Below are 21319 nucleotides of genomic sequence, written 5' to 3' on the forward strand. Positions count from 1 at the left end.
TCACTAGCACATCGGCATATTTTGCTCAATTTATTGCTTACAGAGGGAGTCCCGGAAAGTCCAATCTGTTTATAAAACCTATTAAATCCGCTACAAATTAGTCTACCACAACAATCAACCCTCCATCTTCTACCAAAATGTTTGGCAAACTCTCCTCGGCAGCACTGCTAGCGCTCAGCCTAACAGCCCAGGCCACCCAAATCTTCAGCAACACAGGCACAACCTCCGGCTGGGACTCGACCAACAAGGAACACTCCGGCACCGTGCAACAAGTGACAAACGTCGTCTACCAAGGCCCAACGGCTCTAAAAATGACCCAAATCTACGACTCCAGCTACACAGGCCGGTACCACTCAGAAGTAGTCAAAAACAACGTCTACAAACGCGGCGACACGGGTTTCTACGGCTTCGCCTTCCGCCTACAGGAAAACTGGCAATTCTCCCCGGCCCAATCATACAACATCGCCCAATTCATTGCCGATTTCAGCGATACTGGCTGTGATGATTACATGCCTTCTAGCATGGTGTGGCTTGTCGGTGACCAGCTCTACACGCGCGTCAAACAGGGTAGTATCTGCTCGCAGAAGACTGTGACTTTCCCTAGCTTGGCAACGATCAGTGCGGGCGTTTGGCATAAGGTCGAGATCCAGGCTACTTGGAAGTCGGATGGCACTGGTCAATACAAGCTGTGGTTGGATGGAAATAAGCTGTTGGATAAGAGGGATATTGCGACTACCATTGACGATGATCGGGCTTTCCAGTTCCGCGTTGGCCTTTATGCTAATGGGTGGCATGATGATAAGGGGATGAAGGGCACTCAGGGCACTAGGTCGGTTTGGTATGATGAAATTGCTGCTGGGACTGTGTTTGCCGATGCGGATCCTGATCAGTGGTGATTGACTTGCGTGGGCAATAGAGAGTGAACTCTGTCCAATTGAGCATATGTTTCATATTATCTCTCGTCGATGTTCCTTAACTTGATATGAAACAAAAAAAAAAAAAACCTCGGAATTCCATGAATTGGCTTGGTTATGACCTTTTGGGTTTCATGGGTAAATGCTCGGAGTAGTGGCCGGCGGATCTCACTAGTTGAGTACCTAGATATTAGAGCGGCTAGTAAGCTTAAACTAGGTGTAAGTAGTCTGGAATATAGACTGTAGTTAGTAGGTAATACAATAAGAGCTTCCATAAGGTCGTGCACAGCTCATGGCTTGGATACTATTTGGCTGATCTTTGGTTCGATCTACTAATATTCCGCTTAACATTCCATCTTATAAAGAAGCAGCTGGCTAGGCGACAGGCCAGTAGCCTTAAGATAGACCAAAAAAATGACAAAAACATACAACAGTATTTCTATGGTGGTGTTCACCTAGCGCCCACAGTTCGGGTGAAAGCGGCACGCCGCCCTATTCAGCTCTCTTCAGGGCCGTCCGACCAGATTTCTCCCACCTTAATATTCCCGTCCAGCGAAATATAGCTTTCCGCCTTTTAATCAAAGCGCAGTAAGCGACTACCATCCCCTCGCTCCTCCCTTTTTCTCCTCACCTCATCTGACTCACCCTGAGGCAAAATACTTGCTGAGTATGAGATCCAAGGTCGAACTACGCAGGATTTGTCGTGGACTTCGCGGAGCACTACAGCGATGAAATCAAACGGGAGATTCTTCCACGGACGGAGAGGTATTACCATCGCACCTTGGTTCTCTTTGATAAGTGAGTAGCACGTGGCAGCTTCCAAGAGAATTTGCACTCTTACCACTCTCAGCTCTATCATCAATGAGGTTTGATTCGCTATATGTTCCCTTTGAATTGCAAAGTTTGAATTGCAAAGGGGAAAAGCTCATATGGTATCAGTATATTAAGGGAGAATTGAAGAGGAAGATGGGTCTTTCAACCAAAGAGGTGAACAAACATGGCGTAGCGCAGAAGTAGCCATATTGATGTGTATAAATATTAAAATTGGTGTACAATTATCAACAGTCTAAATAAAATTCTTTGAAGCAATTCCATTCCCCTTACCTTTATGTCAATATATGATTTTGACATGGCTTTCAGCACGCGTTTTAATTTGAATGTAACAAAAAAGGAGAGATGCCACGCAGCTTCCAGGAATCAAATGCGAGAAGAGTCATCTTTTCATCATTCATTTGCTCCCATGTGGATAGGAGAGGACCATGAGATCACATCTTCAGACCTGGTTGTTCTATATTTTTGCAATGCATCGTGAATCGCACAAGCAACATCTTTGCGTGGCCATTGACCATCAGTTGCTTGCTCAATCAAGTTCTTGTAGAATTGTGGGCTGATTTCAGCAGCTGCGTTATCACCCATTTCCTAAAGAATTCCAATGACGTGAGGAAAGCCGGCTGTTTGAAAAGCACTTGCGATATGTATTACCTCACCTATGAGCTCTGGCGAAGAGTTTTCAGCTGTTGAGCACGCAGAAAGATAGGCAATTTGGGCCTTTTCATGGTCTAAGGCCGCTAGATCGCGGACAGCGAGGGAAGAAACCTCATTGGAGTTCTTGCGGAATGAGAGCCACAGAGCGCTGTTTGAGGGATCAATCACATTTGAGTGACCATAGCATGAGAAGTGAACTAAGTCATGCCACAGAAGTTCCTCCAACACTGTTTCAGTATTGGCTCATCAAGTATGTTCGGGCTTGTGTTGTTTAACAGGGCCACTTCTATTAATTCAATCTCCTTGGTTATTTTCATATCCCTAGAACCTGGCTTTAACTTTTAAGTTGGACATCTGAACGTTCTAAGAGAGCCGGACTTCATCTTAACGTACGATGAGGGCGTGTTTATACGCTCAGAAAGCCAGCAATCTGGTTTGACAATATTTGTAGGAATTCTGAAGTACGGGAATGGTTGCAGCATCAGTTAGAAGATGGTCATGAGGTTCACTTTGTTGTCGGGCTCTATACCTTGTTTGATGCCGCAACTGCAGAGGGCTTAGCATTGACTTCAAAAATGGTGGTAATTTTTTGATTCCTTTAGATGCGATATCGAGCGTCCCGTGTTACCCTTCTATCAATCCTGGAATATCTGCAAATGTGAGGCATGGCTATTCGAGATGAAATCGCTGTACAGCTCCGGTAGAGCGGATTTTTACCATTTGAACGAAGAAATTGGAGTTCCGTTTTAGGAGAAAAAAGACGTGCAGAATGCCCGTCTGGAAAAGAATAGTCATTGTGTAATATCTTCCGACAACAGAGGCTCTGATGACGACTTCTCCGAGATTGTGGAGGTGTCGCTCGGCTCTTTGAGCGACAATGATGAAGACATGGGACAAGACTTTGAAGGGTTCAAGGATGATGATACACAGTTTTACATTCTTATTCATTGGGGTCATAAGGCCAGTCTGTATAATTTGACATTAGAAACTGTTTCTACATTCGTCACTCTTAAAAGGTTAGTCTTGTTATTGTAATACAAAAGTCGCGAAATGTACGTTACGGGATAGTTGTCGTTTAATTCATCAATATCCTCGCTAGATCTAGACATGTAATGTGATCAAGGGTGGATTAGAAGGTCATGGATGCGAACACATACGCGAAAACCATATCGTAGCAGGGGAAAGGCACGATAGCCCTATGAGTATCTGTGGGCTTATTAGTAACAGAATAAAAGGTTTGACAGGACTCGAGCGAGGGCCGGGCTAAAAAGTCCCGTAGGGCGGCAAGGGAACTCTCTCCACGCGGATGAAAGACTGGAAGAGCAAAATAAAGATACAACAGCTTGTCTTGGGTTGTGATCATCTAGCGCCCACGAATTGGGTGTGGGCGCTGGCGATTCGCTCCTCTATTCAGTCCTCTTTAGGATAGTCCGGACAGATGTTCGCTCACCTGATTATGATTCAGGTGAAGATTTAGCCACTTCTGATGGCATTTAGAACGCCGGGTCAGCGTATTATCTTTGGTGTAGCTAAGACCCTCTACGGCTAGGCCAATGCGTTAACGCCCATGGAAAACCGTGGTCCGGACGATAAAATAATGTTGAAACTCCAATCGTAAAGGCTTGATTACATCTCATCCCGAATACGTAATCTCTGGACAAAATAGCCCCGGCAGCCTTGCACACTAGTTTGGTGGCCTCGAAATCTGCTTTTGTCTAGTCAAGTGGTCGTCGTTGCCCCTTCACTCCGCTAAATATAGCTAAGTAGCAATTTTTGGAAGACATGACTAATATCCGCGGTCAGGCTTTACGTCCGAGAACCATCTGCGGAGCGTTCCGAGACTGTGGAATATATCCTTTTCGATCCTAATATCATTATTGGTTCACTTCAGGCTGAATTAAGTGACGAAATTGAGCCAATCCTTCAAATATGGGATACCACTACTCCCGAACCACCATCATCATCAGTCACCTCACTACCTACAACCGTTCAAAAGCTATATCGGCCAACTCGCAAGATCGATTAAGCTATTAAATAATCCAAAGGAAATAGCTAATATTGATATTAATCGAATCATTCAATGGTCAAATTATATACACGAGGGTGCCCTAATCCAGGCTGAGTTCGCAGAGGAAATTACACAAAAGCTTACAGCTATAGAAGCTCGTGGTCGACCACAAAGCACACCCAGAACTAAAAGACAACTTGCCAGGATACATGATATCAGGCCATCCCAATATGTGGGTCCTGACACCTTCAGTTTAGCCCGAGATGGCATAAATCGCGCTGATCCACGCTGCAATTTCGTAGAACGGTCACCTTCAATATCGTTTTGCGCCAGTTCCAGCCGAGCGCGCCGGTGGCATCTCAACTGATTTAGAGCTTGTGAGCGGAAGTAAAATCCCTGGAGCAGCTCTGCCTTTCATGAAACGTATCTTCATGGAATAGAGGCATTGTAGCAAAATTTGGCCTTATAATACTGAAGAGCGGATAATGTTATGGCCTTCTAATTTTTAATGCTCTCAATTTTGAAAGCGCTTCAAATATCGGATTTCTTAAAAAATTTGTGCCCAGAATGTTGAACTATTTGGAAAATTAAGGGCTGTAGTTTTTAAAATGACTCGATTATTCCTCTATTCCTAATATTGTTTATGTAAAATTTTAAAAGTGGTCGGTTTTAGCCGGATATAACGAAATTGTGGCAATAGCACCAAGGCGAAAAAGCGCAATGTCGACAATGTGCATAAGCGCTAGTATCTACCTATATGGTAATAAATATTAACTAGTGACTTAGATAACAATACTATTTATTTAACAGTTCAATCGCTCTATATATACTCTAATATAGGAATTCTTTCCAAAATTGCACAGAAAAAGGACTTATTGGCGTCCTATAGACTGTAATGAGCCCCGTCGTCAGAGCGATTCTGGAGCTATTTCGCGTGCTTGAATAAACCCTGAAAATGAAAACACTTGATGAAGCTTAAAATTAGCTTCAAGTGACCTTTGATGCTTCATTACGAGTCGTGTGTCATCATGGCGCTTGTGTGCGTTATCTATGACTAATGTTTTCAGATGTTTGGTAGGCTATGTCACGATACTGAATCTTGATAGAAAGGGAAAAGGAGAAATCGGCGTTAGACTGATAATATCGATTCTGGAGAAGGAAATGAGAAAAGAAAGCTATCCACCTCCTCTTCCTCAGTTCAAATTGCTTTTCAGGTTCAATCCACGCCCTCAAACGATTGGACAACCAGGGAGAACCTTTCCAAAATACCTGTCAACACTTCTGAGGACCTGAGATGCGTAGTAATTTCCCTAGGGGACATGTTCTCCGGTATGATCTCGAGTTGTTCTCTCAGACATGCAGCATCCTCGTCACGACCGAGTTGATCCCAGCTAGCCACCAATGCTTCAAGTAGATCTGGTAGCATATCAAACTTACTTCCAGATTTCATGCATATTTGAAGAATTTCCTGCTGCAAGATAGCAGCATCATATGGCTTCTCCTGTGCATTAAACTCCAGTGACAGTGCGAATAGATTCAGAAGAGTCTGAGGGTCCTCTCTCCCAAGAATAGTTTCTCTTGATTTGCAGAGTTGATTTAGCATCGACCACAGTGACTTAGAGCTGACTAGGCCACCATGCATCAAATAAAGATCTACAAGCCGTTGAAGAATTTCGAGTGTCTTTGGGTCTTCGCTACCAAGAGTTCGCTGGCGAACCTGATATATATGGTGATAGAGAGTCTCGGCCTCACGAAGTTGACCTTGCTTCTCGTGCCATAATGCCAAATTAAGCTGGGCATCGATCACTTGATCATGCTCTTCACCGTAAAGCTGTCTCTTTCTTCTAAGTGAGTCGGTGATCATCTCTCTAGCTTTCTCTCTCTGACCTTGTGCTAAATATATATGCACAAGTCTAACTGAGAAGACGTGGGCAGAATTGGCATCTGGTTCAAGAATGCTGATAAAGCTTTTGGCTAGACATGCAGCGGCTTCTAGCTTGTCATTTTTAACGAGTAAGTCGACCAGTAGATATGCGGTGTGCGTTGTTTCCCCATGATCTAGTCCAAGAACCATCTTTTGCTTTTCAAAGACCTCCTGCATGAATTCCATCGCTTCCCAGGTGTGACTTTGGCCTTCCATTGCGCATGCAAAACTTCTCATACTCGAGAGTGTTCGCGGATGATCTCGTCCAAATTGACTTTCCTGGAGTACAAGCACCTGTGCCAAAAGTGTGATAGCATCTTCATACCGCCCTTGTTGTCCATAAAGAGATGCCAAGCTCTCCATGTGGTAGCCCAGGTCCTGACGGCGATCTGTTTGAACTGATTTGTGTGAGTTTAACAATTGTCGAAGTAGAATCTCCGCTTTGTCAAGACGATTTTGATCTTGATATAGTCCGGCTAGAGCTGCCTTGATAGAGGTAATAGCCTCTTCATTGTCCGGTTTCTTCTGCTCCCAAATCGCCAAGAGTTCTTCATATTCAGATTCAGACTCAGCCCATCGATGAGGTCCTTGTCGATGGTGTATTTCGGCGAGAAGCTTTCGAAACGTAAGATAGACTGTGTAGCCCGTCTCCAGATGAAAATTCTTACATGCTTCGATTGTTTGGAGACATCGCTCCTCCGCAGACTTTGTGTCCTCGCATTTCATTAATGCTTTCACTTCGAAGGCGGAGGCAATTATTGTCTCTGGATGTCTCCATCCAAGAAGATTCTCGGTTTCCTTCCGTGAAATAACGGTCATGCGTTTCGCTTCATTTGGTTTTTCGCAGGAGAGCACATAATCAGAGGCATGGCGAATAAGCCTAGCCCATCTTAATCGATTGTTTGAGTCTGGACCGTGTAATAATGCTGACTGAATGTGTGGGAGCAAGGCTCGAGATCTTGTCATGTTGTCGAAGTTGGTGAATTTTGGAAATTCAAGATACAGATTGCGTATAAACTTCTCTTTCCAATAGTCAAGCTCTTCTTGTGTGTTCAGCCACTCCTGGATCGAAAGTTGCACAAGACCATGCATCGCGAATGTAAGCGTCTCAGGATCGATGGAAATGAGAGAGTAGTCTTTGAGCGTGGCGATGCTGTCTTCAAATTTTAATTGAGAAAGACTGAATGCAGCTTTGCCTTCAATGCTGCTATTGCTGTCTTCTAGGACCTGATTGATATTTTTCCCTTTCTGATAAGCAGGTCCAAATGGCGTATAACCCTCATCAGTATCGCTCTTAGCCTCTTCGTCACCATCTTCATGGACTAATGTGTGTAGTAGAAAATCCGGGATCCCTTGTCGATCAAAAAAGCTCATCAAGGAGAGAAGATTTGTGGCTTGTGGATTCTCTCTTCGAATTGATTCAAAGGATATTTGCAGTGTTACTATTATGGAATTATCGGTTCTCCGACCACGATGTAACAGTCTTGTTTGGCGCTTCAAAAGGCTCGCTCTTGCTTTGTTGCTCTCTTGAAACATTTCAAGGTATTTTTGCACAGAAAATCGAGGAGAGTGCCTTGCAATGAAAGTTGCTGCTTGAACAATAGCCAATGCTATCCAGTCAAGTTCCCGAGCAAGACTTTGTAGACTCAATGCATCTGCGACGACTTTGTTTTGAAGCTTTTTCTGAAGTAAAGCAAATGCATGAGTCTCCGAAGGCTCAATTGTCATTATATCGCATTCATTAACAAGGTTCATCGCAATGTGCTTGCTACGAGTCGTGATTATAATGGACCCATGCGGTGCCCTTGGTAGAAAATCAAGGGGCGATTTATCGGAACGACCTCCTTGTTCACTGAGTACATCAGCTCGTTCATTGTGACGGGCTGATCTGGACTTCTCGAAGGCTGGCTTGTGAAGAAATTCATCATCGTCAATATTGTCAAGAATAAGAAGCCATGGTTCTTTTCGGTCCTGGAGCCAACTACCGACAAGCTGAAATATATTGGCAGCTGGGTCCTGACGGCGCGGAATTTTGACATGCTCTGCGATATCACGGAGGCCCTCTTCGTATCGCACAATGTCACTCGCGTGAACCCAAAAAACCCAAGTTCCAGGTGACTGCTCTCGGATCCAGTATGCGTATTCGATGGCAATCTGAGATTTTCTAAATCCTTATTAGAAAAATGTGAGCCCTCATTAAGTGTGTTCTATTTACCCGACACCGCCGAGGCCAACTAGTGCCAGTCTCGCTGAAGGCTCGGAGCTTAGCTCATGTACCCGGTCTACAAGAGATCCTGGGTCTACGAAATCAGGATCACGCCCAAACGGAATCATGGCAGAAGGCTGTGGTCTCTCTTCTAGAGCTTTATTCACATTATCAGAAATGGGTTGTTTTTGAGAATCCAGGTGTCTTTACCTTGGGGCAAGTGAAAATGCGCATTGGTCTGTCCATTGTTATGTGCAATTTGTAGCCCGGAGTTCGAGCCAGTGAAAAATATCGATGAATCCATCACGTAAACCGGAGAATCCACATGAGGCAGAGATGCTGAGGATTTTCCAGTACGACTGACGAAACGAAGACGAAGACGAAGACGAAGACGAAGACGAAGACGAAGACGATCCCTTACGTTCTGCTCTGATCCCTGTCACTAGCCACGTGATCCCCTGCGGCTAGCAGGGCTTATAAATCTGGGTGCCTCAGGCAGAAGAACTCGCCAAGACACTCAGGCAAGTGAGTGTCTTCGCTTGGAAGTGCATTATGTAATTTTGTCATATTATACCACACTTAGATCTAGCCAATAACAACCATGCGATCCTAATAGTATCTCACACGCTGCACAGCTGATCACGTGAAAGTAAAACCAAAGGCCTACCAACGGGAGGACTAGACCGTCGTGATCGCAACAACGCATTGACTTCGAAGATGTTAGCATGAGGAGGGGCAGGACACGTTAGCGCTTCAGGGGTATGCAGGATATTCAGGTGCAAAAATAACGTTGTTCAGGTGATGGGCTGAAGGGGGTAAATATTAAAGCAGCAAGAGGGAGTTTCCTGACGAAAAAAAAATCAAAAACATACAACAGTGAGGATTCGCTGGTGGTCACCCACCCAACTACTAACTCACCGGCGTGTGGCTTAAGTACGGCTGAGCGGACGGGAAGCCCTGTTTTCCACACCCTATGGTCGTATGTATCAGACTACATTTTGGGGAGAATAATAAGACCAATTCATCGAGAATCAATTAGTAGGAGATAAGAATGACACTCCGTCGTGCGCCGTACTAGCCTTCTCGGCTGGACTATATAGTATCCACATGAATGCAAATCCGACGAGCAATACAAAGAAATAGGGCTCCCCAGCGGTAAGAAGTAGATCGTAACTGGAATTTTTAGGGACCATTTGAATCATAATTAGAAAGCTGTCTTGCCGGTTTTGACAGTGATTGGGTGACTTTTTGTACTTGCGCGCAAGACATCTAGTGACTATTGTATTAGGTTGATGTGCGTTTCCCGAAGGCCTAAAAAGGGAAACTACAACTGGTAGTTATGCTGCTTGGGGCGTAATAAGAGACTGATAAGGGACTTGAGAGCCCTAGAGACTGAAGCATTCCTAAGGTCAATGTATGTATCCAAAAAATAGATTGAAAGACCCAAGAAGACTTACTTGGAACAGCTAGCCCAGGAGTTCCTCATATCGCTGCAAGACACGTTGGTCGAAGACTCGGTACATTTGGGTTGTTGTTGGCGGATATTGGTTTCGATATCTTGGTTGGACTTTGTCGATATGCAAACCAATGATAGTAGTTTGCAATCTATTCATGTAATGGACAACAAACCAGGGTTTTGAAAACCGACAGCCGATTAATTGTCTCATCTCATTATGTTTCTGGAAAGTTATCTGACTTCCTGAAGTCCTGTTCACCATAAGTTTTAAGATGTAACAATCAAACGTGGCCATGTTCGTATGAATACGATTCTCAATATCCTTTAAAATCGATACATAATTCTTGAAAGGCCTTCTTGATCAAGGCTATTTGTGGGATGTAGACTTCTTATATTTTGAGAGGCATAGAATACTCTGTACTGCATTCCAATTTAGTTGGACTCAAATAATATTCACTAAACTAACTCGTTACGGACAATTTCATGAGTCAAAATCACATCATATCAGACTTTTAGGCTAAAATCTCAGCCTATCTCCGTTACCTAGCTTATTTGTAGAAGTCGCCGTGGTCACGCTTGATGGCATCTGCACCCTTCTCACCAACCATGTAAACAGAGTTCTGGATTCTGCAGTCGGGAATTACTGGGATAACGGATGCGTCAATCACACGGAGGTTCTTGAGGCCGTGGACCTTGAGGCCGGGATCAACCACACCCTGCTGGATGTTTTTAGACAGGCGAGCAGTGCCACAAGGGTGGAATGAGGTCTGGGAGCGGTCCAACACAGTCATCTTCATGAGCTTGTCGTCGTGTAGAGGCATCTCCCAGGGGTACTCGTCCTCAATAATATCCTTGAAGCCAGCGCCGTTCTTCAGGACATCGTAGGTATATCTGATACCCTCGCGGAGGGCGATGATATCGAGGTCGTTGTTGAAGTAGTTTAAGTTGATGTTGGGTTGCTGCAGTGGGTCGGCGCTGTTGAGGGTGACCTCACCCGGGTCGGAGACAGGGCGGACAAGATCAACCATGACGGTTATGTAGTTACCCTTGCTTGGTGTGGGGTAGTGCCACTGGAATGCGCTACCGAAAAGACAGACGAAGTCGAGCTCAAAGTGAGGCTGGCCGTACGGACAAAATGGGTCTTTATTTCCGTTTGAGGCCTTAGCCTGGCGGTACAGGGGGTCATTTTCCAAGTACTTGTCGATCCGGGGGAATCCGACCATCTCAAGGAAGCCGGAGCCTAATGGACCGCCGTGATTGTTCTGGTAGGCTTGGATGGCCTGGTTGTTATGGGGGGTTCCCTTGCGCAGGATGTAGTCGTCCATACCGAAGCCATCCTTGACGCGAAGGACGAAAGGAACACCAGGGTGGTCCAGGAGATGCTGACCAACGTGGGGGTTATCGACGACCACCGGGATACCATGCTTCTTAAGCTCTGCGCTAGGCCCGATACCACTAAGCATCAGGAGCTTAGGAGACTCGAAGACACCCTGGGAGACGATAACCTCACGGGTAGCGTAGAGGTTTAGTTCTTGTCCGGAGCCAGTGATAACAGTCACACCCTTGCAGGTCTTGTCGGCGTTGTCGATAATAAGCTTCTTTGAGTGCACCTGGGGAAGGACGGTGATGTTTGGCTTGTCGACAAAAAGGAAACTACCAGAGCGACGACCCTTGTAAATACTGTTGACACTATGGGTCAGGCCAAGCATTTCACCGTCGAAGATGTTCTCGGTGATTGGCTGACCAGTGGACTTCCACGCAGTGGTGAGGAGGTCACGGAAATGTTGCATCTCTGGAATAAGTTCGGAGTGGGAAATCAGGATCGGACCGTTTTCACCGATCTTTTTCAGTTCTGACGCATATGCCTTCTCATCATCATGGTAGGTCGCACTCTTGCGCAGGTAGGGAACGAGCGGGTCCCAAGTCCACTCCTTTCCACCATACTCCTCCCACATATCAAATGTCCCCTTGGATCCTGGAACCCAGGTAAAGTAGTTCAGGGACGAACTGCCACCAAGGGCCTTGCCGCGCGTGTTGGGCTTCTCAACCCGTTCATAGTCTTCTCGCTTGACTATGGTTGACTTGTAGGCCCAGTCATACTGGCTGTTCCGAAGTTCCATAGCGTTTGAAGGCGTTCTGATATCCTCGATGTCTTTCGAGTTGCCAACCCCAGCTTCAACAATTAAGATTTTTGCGTTGGGGTTCTCAGCCAGGCGGCCGGCCACAACATTGCCGGCAGTACCGCCACCAACGATAATGAAGTCGAATCTGGCATTGTCCTGGACAGACATCATGAAGGGAGGAAAATGGTAAGATAGTGTAAGTGATTAAAGGTTTCAAAATGGATGGCTTTCTCAGTCCATAGGGGACGAATTCTACAAGCCTTTTATAATTGAGGAGATAGGGTTTCCGGTATAAAAGACTCGGATCCTAGGTAGTTTTGACCCCCAAATGACCGTCATAGACTTGGATGCAAGGAGCAAAGTAGCAGTTCCACATATTCAGAGATCCGGACTTGACTAATAATTTCCCATTGGTCTGATAATCTTTCCATATTGGGGTGTATGGGATGAGTCGAATCGGCTCTGAGTCTGACAACAAGCATACCCTTGCACTCTCGCCCGTGCCACTCATCATAAACACGTCAAGACTTCTGCAACTGGATTAATTGAACTGGTAATACGTATCTGGCCGGCCGAGAGGGTAATATTTCGGGGAGATCTACAAAGCAAAGACTATATTTAAAAATCTCTGTACCATGTGGTTGGCTATTTGGAAGCACGTAGTGGGCTGTCTCAGCTTCCGTCAATGAGGGGCACGCGGAGAACAGTGTCACCAATGGACCCGCTGGGTTACCTCGGCATGACATCTGCTGCATCCATTTCTAGGTACAGCATAGTTGGCTTTGCAGGGAATCCATCTCAATTGAAGGATTTAGTTGCATGAGGACGACGATACCTACGCTAAGCCCAAATAAGCTTTTAAGACTTCCAAGGGTCAAGGATAGGTAGTGGGTCCACGGATCTGGGCTTTCGTGCGGACCTCGGGATCTTCTCTAACCAAATTTGGAAGTGGTATTCAACCAATCAGACCTTTTCCCTCGCTTTAAGGTTGCTACTTACTCACGTATGTAGGTAGGTAGTTGGACCTCACCGACTTCTTACATAAAATTTAGGGCTTAACTATTGGATGCCATCACTGCATTCCTGCGTCATCTCCTACAAAGAGGGATATATGTGTTGAAACGAGGGGTCATTGACGGTGGACCCTTCTTAGCTGTCGACGGCAAAGCTCCAATAAGTCTAAGCGTAATACTAAGAACCAATTTGAATTCAAAGCCATTTCAAATCGAAAAGCGAGCTTTCCCCCGAGACTACATATATAAACTCCAACACTCGAGCGAACACAACTCAGTAATCGAGCATACAATTCTTCTGTCTCATCTGAACCTATTACCATCACCCCAATTGTCATTCAGCATGGGCGACAACAAATATTACACTTTGGCCGAAGGTACAAGACATTTTCAATATTGGATTTATTTTCCTATGTCTGACTATTCTTAGGCTGCCCCTTTCCCAGCAACAAGACGGCTGTTATGATGCGGGATAGAAAAGGCGGCGGGCTCGGATTGCTTCAGGATACTCAGCTTATTGAGACCTTGGCTCATTTCTCGCGCGAGAGAATCCCGGAGCGGTAAGTGCCATTGTCAGATTCATCGGTTAATTTGAGGTCTCTACAGTATACTGACATTGGAACCTTGAATAGAGTCGTTCATGCCAAAGCTGTTGGGTAAGCTGGTAAGGCTCCCCCTGAAAACTTTCACCGATTGACGCTCTTGCATAGGTCTTATGGCGAATTCGAAGCTACCCGCGATTGCTCCGACTTTACCTGCGCCAGCTTTCTCAACAAAGTCGGAAAGAAAACACCCGTGCTTCAGCGCGTGTCAACCGTTGGGGGCGAGTCAGGATCTGCTGATACCGTTCGCGATGTGCACGGATGGTCAATGAAGCTTTACACAGACGAGGGAAACCTTGATTGGGTTTTCAACAATACGGTATGCTCGGTCGTTATCCGGATAATGTTTTTAACCGATTCCAACTCTCATTCACATATCAGCCTGTTTTTTTCGTTCGCGACCCGATCAAGTTCCCGTCGATGAACCGATCCCACAAGCGGCACCCCCAAACCCATCTTCCTGATGCAAGCATGGTAAGTCCTTCTTCTTTGAACCGGCCATGAGCGAATCTAATGAATTTCGCAGTTCTGGGAGTATGTCTCTTTCTCGAACTACAATTGGTGAATGACTCTAATCTAGTTTAGCTTCCATGTCGGTAACCCTGAAGGCATACATCAACTTATGGTTCTATTCAGCGACCGTGGCACTCCGAAATCACCTCGCTATATGAATTCATACAGTGGACATACATATAAGTTCACCAAGGCAGTAAGAGACGATGATTACAAGATAAAATATTATCTCACTAAGCCATGTCTAGGATGGCTCGTTTAAATACGCCAAAATCCACGTCAAAACGCAGCAAGGAATACAGAATTTCACCCGCGAAGAAGCTACCAAGATTGCCGGAGAGAACCCTGACTATATGATTCAGGACATGTTTGAGGCCATCGAAAAAGGCGATTATCCTGTCTGGAATGTCTACGTCCAGCTGATGACCCCTGAAGAGGCTGAGAAATATGAAGTAAATATCTTCGATATAACCAAGGTCTGGTCGCACAAGGATTTCCCTCTACAGCAGATTGGCCGTCTTACTATGAACCGCAATGTAAGTCTTTGACTGTTCTCCAGCACAAAGTTGCAGTGGCTAAACACAAACAGCCGCAAAATTATTTTGCGGATATTGAGCAAGCTGCATTTTCGCCATCAACGATGGTCCCGGGATTCGCAGCGTCCGCTGATCCAGGTAAGCAGAGAGAGCCCATTAATTCCTCTCCTAGAAATTCTCGAGGCTAACTTGCTTGCGTATTAAGTGCTACAAGCACGACTCTTTGCATACCCCGACGCGGCCCGTTACAGACTCGGGGTGAACTACCAGCAACTCCCAACCAACGCTGCCAAGGCCCAAGTCTACTGTCCTTTCCAGAGGGACGGAAGAATGCGATTTGATCACAACTATGGCGGAGATCCTAATTATGTTGGCTCTTCAATTAAACCCACCAAGTTCTACCAAGACGTGAAAGGATCAAACCCTGGAGCATTGTACCTGCACACTGATCATGAAAAGTGGGCGGGAGAGGTTTCGGCCTATTCCAGCGAGATCACTGACGCGGACTTTGTCCAGCCCGCAGCATTGTGGGAGGTTATTGGTCGCGACCCTGGTCACCAAGATAGGCTTATTGGCAATCTTGTATCCAGCGTCAAGACTATTCAGTACCCCGAATTGCGTCAAGCTGTCTATAGTAAGTACCCTACTGGAGGGGTTACCTTCGAGGAGACCCGTCCGCTGCAGTGCAAGTCTAACACTGAATATAGGCCTTTTTAGTCGTGTCAACAAGGACCTCGGGTTGAGATTGCAAGAGCGTACCGAAGCATCAATCACGGCTGCCGCATAATATTGATGAGATCAATATGTTTCTCTAGTATTTCTGCTGTCCTACTATACTTGATTACGTCTTTAGAGGAAAATGCCAATGGATGATTTTGATATTTTGTTTTCGGATTATAAATGGAAAATAAGACAGCAATGATAGTTCATCATCATTTATATAAAAGTTGGGGTTTTCTGACACCGCTGATACACTGGGCACGGACCGAGGCGTGGGGCTACAGCTCAGGTCCATGGTTCCGTAAAAAGACACCCGTGGATATCATTTGTGGCAAATCCCCAGGTGTTTCTATTGGATAAATCTTTGTGGTATTACCCCACATGAAGCCAAACGATGTGGCGTGTAGACCACCAGGAGAGATTTCCGAATCGCACCAAGTCTGAGTGTTCTGGGTAGAGCTCCATCATGTGATCTCCATATCCCTTCCCAAATTTCAATTCGTCCGCTTCACTGTCTCAACATCACCTCCTTATGACTATAAACGAACAATGTCTCCACGGGACTCCAGCTCCTCGAGTGGAACACCGCAGTTCACATTTGTGACGGGGAATGCCCAATCGGAGGCTCGGAGCCATGCTATGAAGGAGCACTGGAAGCGGCGACATCAGCAAAATCAGAAGGTGAAGACACATCACCAAAAGAGGTTATCGCGAACTTTGCCTCTCCTCCCAAAGAGCGGCATTAATGAAGCTGTTTTACCACCAGAAGATGCGACTAGCTTTTCAGGGTTGCAACAGAACTGGAATATGAACGTGGCCAGCAATGGAGAGAAATATTCTAGCATTCCCGCTTAGGTGTTGTGTGGTGTGAGTTATGCGCTATCGAGCTCGAAGCCTGACCCGTTCCAAACGTGTCCTGTTCACCTGACGAGCCAACATCAGAAGCTTTTGCATCACTGTACGTATTATGACTGAGGATTTGATGTATTACCTTCGGTAGAAAATTTACTGATAATATCGTAGGGATTGGCACCCATGCAGCTATGATGTTCGAAGATCTGGATGTTACCAAGTTTAATCCGATGAGGGATGTTTGGTTCCCGCTGGATCTTTCGAATGCTTCGTCTTTCAATTGCATTATGGCGCATTCAGCTGCGCACCTATCGCATCTATACGCTGGCACTCCCCCGCGACGGGGGTCAGCTTCTTCCGATGCCCTGAAATATAAGATCGAGGCTGTCAGGATACTACGCCTCTGGCTTAGTGATCCTGAGAAGGAGTTAAGTGACGACTCTTTTGCTGCTGTTGTTCGCCTGCTCACGTTTGAGGTATGTTAACCAAGTGCGAGTATTTCTGTGAGAAACTGGCTGATCACGTTTACACAGCGATACTGGGGCACAGAGGAAGATTGGAAAATCCACCGTAGAGGCCTACAAAGAATGATTGAAGCCAAAGGTGGAGTTGAGGCGCTCCACGGGAACTGGCGCTTGGAACTTGTGGTTTATCTGTGGGTACAGTCTGCGGCAAGTATGGATAAATTTACGATACTGATAACTTCTAGTGTTTCGCTAATGTCGCGGCCATCATGGCTCGAGTCCACGAACAACCTCGAACGAATCTCTCCTCCTCTTTCTTCAACCCCCATTATGCAACAAACCTCGTCTTGCGATATTCAAAAGGTCCGCTGCCTTTGGTTAATATCATTCATTCAAGACATGAGAACATTCATGGGGTCTGTTTACACTAGAGGACTTCCTTCTTTCCCCTTTACTCATGCCGCAGTCGGACTTTTGCGTGATAAGTTTCAGCTCTCTACTATATCTTCCGCTCATGATACTCACATCATAGAGGGTGAAGACGAAATGCTCGGGTGTTTGTTTTCTATCAGTGTCCTAGTACAAGAGTCAATTTCCATCATGTCTGATGGGGACTCGACAACTTCGACTGGACTAAATATGCTCAACCAATTAGAGATATCCTTACGATATTCCCGACACCTGTGGGAAAGTTCAATCCACAACTTGCGCTCTATCTTACATGAAAGCTTGACAAGGCTCTTTGAGGAAGGGGAGTTCAAGGTGAATTATGTTACGGACCTAGTCCAGGTTCTTGGTACATTGAGTTTGGAAGCGCGCCAGGGAGTCGAAAAATGTCTCCTTAATTTGCTTTACTGTCTTGGGAACAACAAGAACAGTACGGCCTTAATGGATGACGGTTGGTCACCAGATTCACTTTTATCATCAATGCACGGACATTAGCGCATGCAGTTGCGAAGCGTCGCGTTTATTTTAATTTTAGCCAAGGAATAAGTGGTCGGATACTGATGATAACCAAGTTTCCTAGTAATATTCCTTGATTGTTCGTGGAGGCATAGAGTCATAAGAAAAGAAATAGCGCCGAGGAGAGGTAAGAAAACTACATCAAGCCTCCATAGGTTTGACCCTCTTCTTCGAGCTGCTTATCCTCTTTAAAGTATTGCTTGAGGCTTTCCTCGTCCTTCTTCAGTTCGGAACGCAGCCCGCCCTCGCTGTCCTGTGACTTGTCCTCGGCAGTCTGGCCCTCGTTGCCATGCTTGTTATGGTGGTCGTGGTGGTGGAGGATGTTCTCGAAGAAGGGCGTCTTGTGCTCGGTAGGCTGTTGATTGTCTACCATCGAATCTCTGGTTAATATCTGGGGACGGAAGATTGACGAGAGAGTGACGAACCTTGAGGCATCTTGCCTAAATTTGATGGGAAATATAGTCTAGGATTCTGCAAATTAGATGTTATTAAGATTTCAAAATTGTTTGGCTAAAGGATGTCGATAACTATTTCATAAACATCTCATACACTATATATAATTCACAATATAAAGTTCCTGTGTAAACCTTCGAAATGACGCGTCGATCCTTGATCTGCATTCCGAATCCGGTAATACTAAGTAGCCAATCAGAATGTGTATTTGTAACAATTCCCTACAAAGAAGGTTGCACCAAGCGATCGACACAGCACCCAATTTGAAGATTATTCTCATGGTATTAGAGATAGCCAAAAAAAAAAACAGGGTTATTTTATACATAACTTGTGCAGGTTAGACTTTTGCTAGCGTTTGCATTGCTTACAGTGCTGAAGCACTTGCCAAGCCCTATTGATGAGAATTAATAGAAGATCTGATGAAATCGGCCCACCCATTTGGTCCAAAGTCACTCCTATTATCCAGAAGCCAGTTTATGCCACGAGGATTGTCAGACTGTGATTCGGGGCGTGAGTCGTCCGGATTCTTACACACTCCGTCCCTGGCCCAGACGATGGTTATTCTAGGCGCCGAGCCGGACTTGAAAGGCTGAGGAATGTAGCTGTCCAGTGCCTCGATGAAGATGCAAAAGTGCAGGAAGAGCTAGTCCAGCGGGGCCTTAGTCTCCGCGCCCATCTCGAAGGCACCGAAGATGCCCAAGTTCTCTAGGAAGTCGTACATGCGCTTTGGAAGCTTGCCGAGACCGATGGGGTTAGGAGAGTCAATTAGGGTGAGAATCTCAACAGCCTCACCCTCGGTAACGAGCTGACGCGCAGCATCAAATTTGGAGACGTCTCATGCTGACCATCAATCAAGGTGGTAGGGCCCATGGGGCTGGCGTCGACGGACCTCGTTAATGTAGGAACCGGTGATTTCCTGGAGAACACAGTTGAACTCCTGCGGCTTTGTGAGGCATGGGCTGTTCGACCCGTTGATTTGTAGGTTGGGCGAGATAGGCCTTCTCTCTTCCTTTCCCCTTCGTCCCTCGCATACTTATATAATACAGGGGGCGTGGATTGCTTAGCATTTAGCCACACTCTTTGTTAGATAAAACCCAATCAATCAATAGCCCATCACATTCTCTCCCTCAACATCCCCTCAAGAGACTGTACTTTGCTTCCCAGCCCATCAAATTCAGTGCCCACAACTTCAAGGATGCTGAGAACGTTATCTGCACACTGCAGTACTTCTAACATAAGCCTGACCGCCGTCTTAATACTGCTACACATCTCATCCGTAGAGAGCAGCTCGCCGACCTGAAGCTCCCTCCCCTTGGCTAAATTATCCGCCAGTTGTCCACGAGAGGATGGCGCTTGCTGCTTCGTGCTTAGATAACCTTCAAAATGCGTGAATACTACGTAATAGAGTCGCCTTAGGGAGAAGTAGCAGCCCATAGCCAGGAGCTTGGTTGGGGTGTCCATGACGTTGTCATGGACACAAGATGTGGATGAGAGCGTCGGGTCAGGAGATATGAGGTCCGGGTAGAATTCTTGATTGAGCAAGGTTGAGATGGCCGAGTCGCCACCAGTCGACGATGCTGTCGTGTAATGTGCCAATGTTGTGAGGGAGGTGGATATATCTGGTGTTGTGGGTGCCTCAGAGGCGGGTTTAAACTTGGAGACGATGTCAATGAGGTCCTGGGCTAGGTGCAAAACGGTACCGACTGGGTACTCGCGCAAGTTGAAGTTGGGATATCTGCTACCGCGGCAGTTATCCGGTAGTAAGGCTAGTGTCTTATGGATTTCGGCCACAAGATTCGAGATTCGAGTGGCTGTGGTGGTGGGGGGTTTTACGAGGTGGATGTGGGCCTGTAGCTGTTGACTCTCGCACATGGATGGTGGGTGGGTGGTCGATAGGCCAAACCTGAGATCTTGGCCGACTTGCTGTAGGACAGACTGTGGTGTATGCGAGCCGAAGAGGGATTCGTGTAGTGCTGTGTCGGAGACAACCTGCCCTGCAGTACTCAATGCTGGCACTACTGGCTGATCCAGTGCGGGACTGTCGAAGGTAAACAATGAGTAGGCATGGCTGTCTGAGTGAGGCGGGATACTACACATGGCCCGGATTTCTGGGGGGGCTCATACGTGAGAGAGCCGCATCGCCAAAGTCTTCCTCCCCAGTACTAGGAGAGTCAGTCAACGGCGTGGGAGGGCCAAAACCCTCACAGCTAAAAGTCTGAGAGGTCTTCTCAGAAACTACGATCTTCCGGCGTCTTGCTGGCGCCCTCGGGCTGTACACGCATTTGACCTTGGCCCGGATGCATCGTGCACACTCATGTCTGCTGGGACTTTCTTCGGAGCTGAGAACGCACTTGAGCTTGTGGAACCGGCAGCGATCACACGAGGCCCGCATGGAAAGGTGACTAGATGGAGGCATGTTGAGGCCCGTGAAGTAAATTGCACTTTTGAAGGACAAAGGTGGATGAATGGATGTGTGAGCGACCACTTGAACCGCACTGGGCTCCAGGTCGATAGAGTACATATGTACGAAACTAATGTTACAAGCGGGAGGGGGGTGTGTGTGTGTGTGTGTGTGTGTGTGTGTGTGTGTAGTAATCTAATCCTTGTGATCGTTGCAAATCTCGACAACGTGCTGAAAACATGGTCGAACACAGGGTATTTTACCCGGAAAACGCGGGACAGCCAAATGGCAGATCCCATACAAAAGTGCATGTCTGTGGAAATTTACCTGAGAATTCCAATCCTAAAATTTTAGTTATTTAGATATTTCAATATATCTGATTTTGTCCATACCATTGACGTACTGCCAGATTCTGTCAATAAGCCCTACTTCTTTATCTGCAAGTCATGGACGCCACTGAAACTCATTTCTAAAATTATTTGCGAATATTCCTGGTAAATCATGTGAGAGAACCTCGGGTAGCCCCCTAGGCTCCTTCGTATCGCTCAGTTGCGGCGCTGCGCTGGCAACGACATACCCATGCCTAGTAATCACCCCATTTCTCCCGATGTAACGTGGGGGCGGATTGCTGGACATGGATACATTGCAAGGTTCCCGGGAGCATATTTGCCCTAGATATAATGGTG

The 21319-nt window shown here is 46.2% G+C and overlaps 8 protein-coding genes across 8 annotated transcripts, besides 2 other annotated features; 3 read left to right on the forward strand and 5 right to left on the reverse strand.

Moving 5' to 3' along the window:
• Nucleotides 1–137: 137 nt before the first annotated feature.
• On the forward strand, nt 138–896 carry N7487_011811 (polysaccharide lyase family 20 protein; the record flags this gene model as incomplete). Its single annotated transcript, XM_056879541.1, has 1 exon — nt 138–896. The coding sequence occupies one exon, from the start codon at nt 138–140 to the stop codon at nt 894–896; it is 759 nt and encodes a 252-aa protein (XP_056724860.1).
• Nucleotides 897–2138: 1242 nt separating this feature from the next.
• N7487_011812 (uncharacterized protein) lies at nt 2139–2330 on the reverse strand (the record flags this gene model as incomplete). Its single annotated transcript, XM_056879542.1, has 1 exon — nt 2139–2330. The coding sequence occupies one exon, from the start codon at nt 2328–2330 to the stop codon at nt 2139–2141; it is 192 nt and encodes a 63-aa protein (XP_056724861.1).
• A 3293-nt stretch (nt 2331–5623) lies between these two features.
• Nucleotides 5624–8841, reverse strand: N7487_011813 (TPR-like protein; the record flags this gene model as incomplete). Its single annotated transcript, XM_056879543.1, has 3 exons — nt 5624–8495; nt 8547–8681; nt 8705–8841. 3 exons carry the CDS (start codon nt 8839–8841, stop codon nt 5624–5626), a joined length of 3144 nt encoding a protein of 1047 aa, XP_056724862.1.
• Nucleotides 8842–9262: 421 nt separating this feature from the next.
• Nucleotides 9263–9281: a sequence feature (Protein overlapping with rRNA (N7487_011814, KAJ5394173.1) was converted to a misc_feature.).
• Nucleotides 9282–9335: 54 nt separating this feature from the next.
• Nucleotides 9336–9586: a sequence feature (Protein overlapping with rRNA (N7487_011814, KAJ5394173.1) was converted to a misc_feature.).
• A 955-nt stretch (nt 9587–10541) lies between these two features.
• N7487_011815 (GMC family oxidoreductase) lies at nt 10542–12284 on the reverse strand (the record flags this gene model as incomplete). Its single annotated transcript, XM_056879545.1, has 1 exon — nt 10542–12284. One exon carries the CDS (start codon nt 12282–12284, stop codon nt 10542–10544), a length of 1743 nt encoding a protein of 580 aa, XP_056724864.1.
• Nucleotides 12285–13472: 1188 nt separating this feature from the next.
• N7487_011816 (catalase) lies at nt 13473–15567 on the forward strand (the record flags this gene model as incomplete). The annotated part of the gene is made up of 11 exons (XM_056879546.1): nt 13473–13506; nt 13560–13689; nt 13762–13785; nt 13840–14050; nt 14113–14205; nt 14258–14265; nt 14317–14440; nt 14493–14780; nt 14834–14918; nt 14986–15414; nt 15488–15567. 11 exons carry the CDS (start codon nt 13473–13475, stop codon nt 15565–15567), a joined length of 1506 nt encoding a protein of 501 aa, XP_056724865.1.
• A 482-nt stretch (nt 15568–16049) lies between these two features.
• Nucleotides 16050–17072, forward strand: N7487_011817 (uncharacterized protein; the record flags this gene model as incomplete). Its single annotated transcript, XM_056879547.1, has 5 exons — nt 16050–16313; nt 16356–16458; nt 16524–16828; nt 16886–17027; nt 17062–17072. The coding sequence occupies 5 exons, from the start codon at nt 16050–16052 to the stop codon at nt 17070–17072; spliced, it is 825 nt and encodes a 274-aa protein (XP_056724866.1).
• An 843-nt stretch (nt 17073–17915) lies between these two features.
• N7487_011818 (uncharacterized protein) lies at nt 17916–18214 on the reverse strand (the record flags this gene model as incomplete). Its single annotated transcript, XM_056879548.1, has 2 exons — nt 17916–18145; nt 18205–18214. The coding sequence occupies 2 exons, from the start codon at nt 18212–18214 to the stop codon at nt 17916–17918; spliced, it is 240 nt and encodes a 79-aa protein (XP_056724867.1).
• A 661-nt stretch (nt 18215–18875) lies between these two features.
• On the reverse strand, nt 18876–20648 carry N7487_011819 (Zn(II)2Cys6 transcription factor domain-containing protein; the record flags this gene model as incomplete). Its single annotated transcript, XM_056879549.1, has 3 exons — nt 18876–19037; nt 19385–20304; nt 20357–20648. The coding sequence occupies 3 exons, from the start codon at nt 20646–20648 to the stop codon at nt 18876–18878; spliced, it is 1374 nt and encodes a 457-aa protein (XP_056724868.1).
• Nucleotides 20649–21319: the final 671 nt, after the last annotated feature.

Source organism: Penicillium crustosum, assembly GCF_028827405.1.
Source record: "Penicillium crustosum strain IBT 35664 chromosome Unknown utg000005l_segment0_segment0, whole genome shotgun sequence".
Classification (NCBI taxonomy): domain Eukaryota; kingdom Fungi; phylum Ascomycota; class Eurotiomycetes; order Eurotiales; family Aspergillaceae; genus Penicillium; species Penicillium crustosum.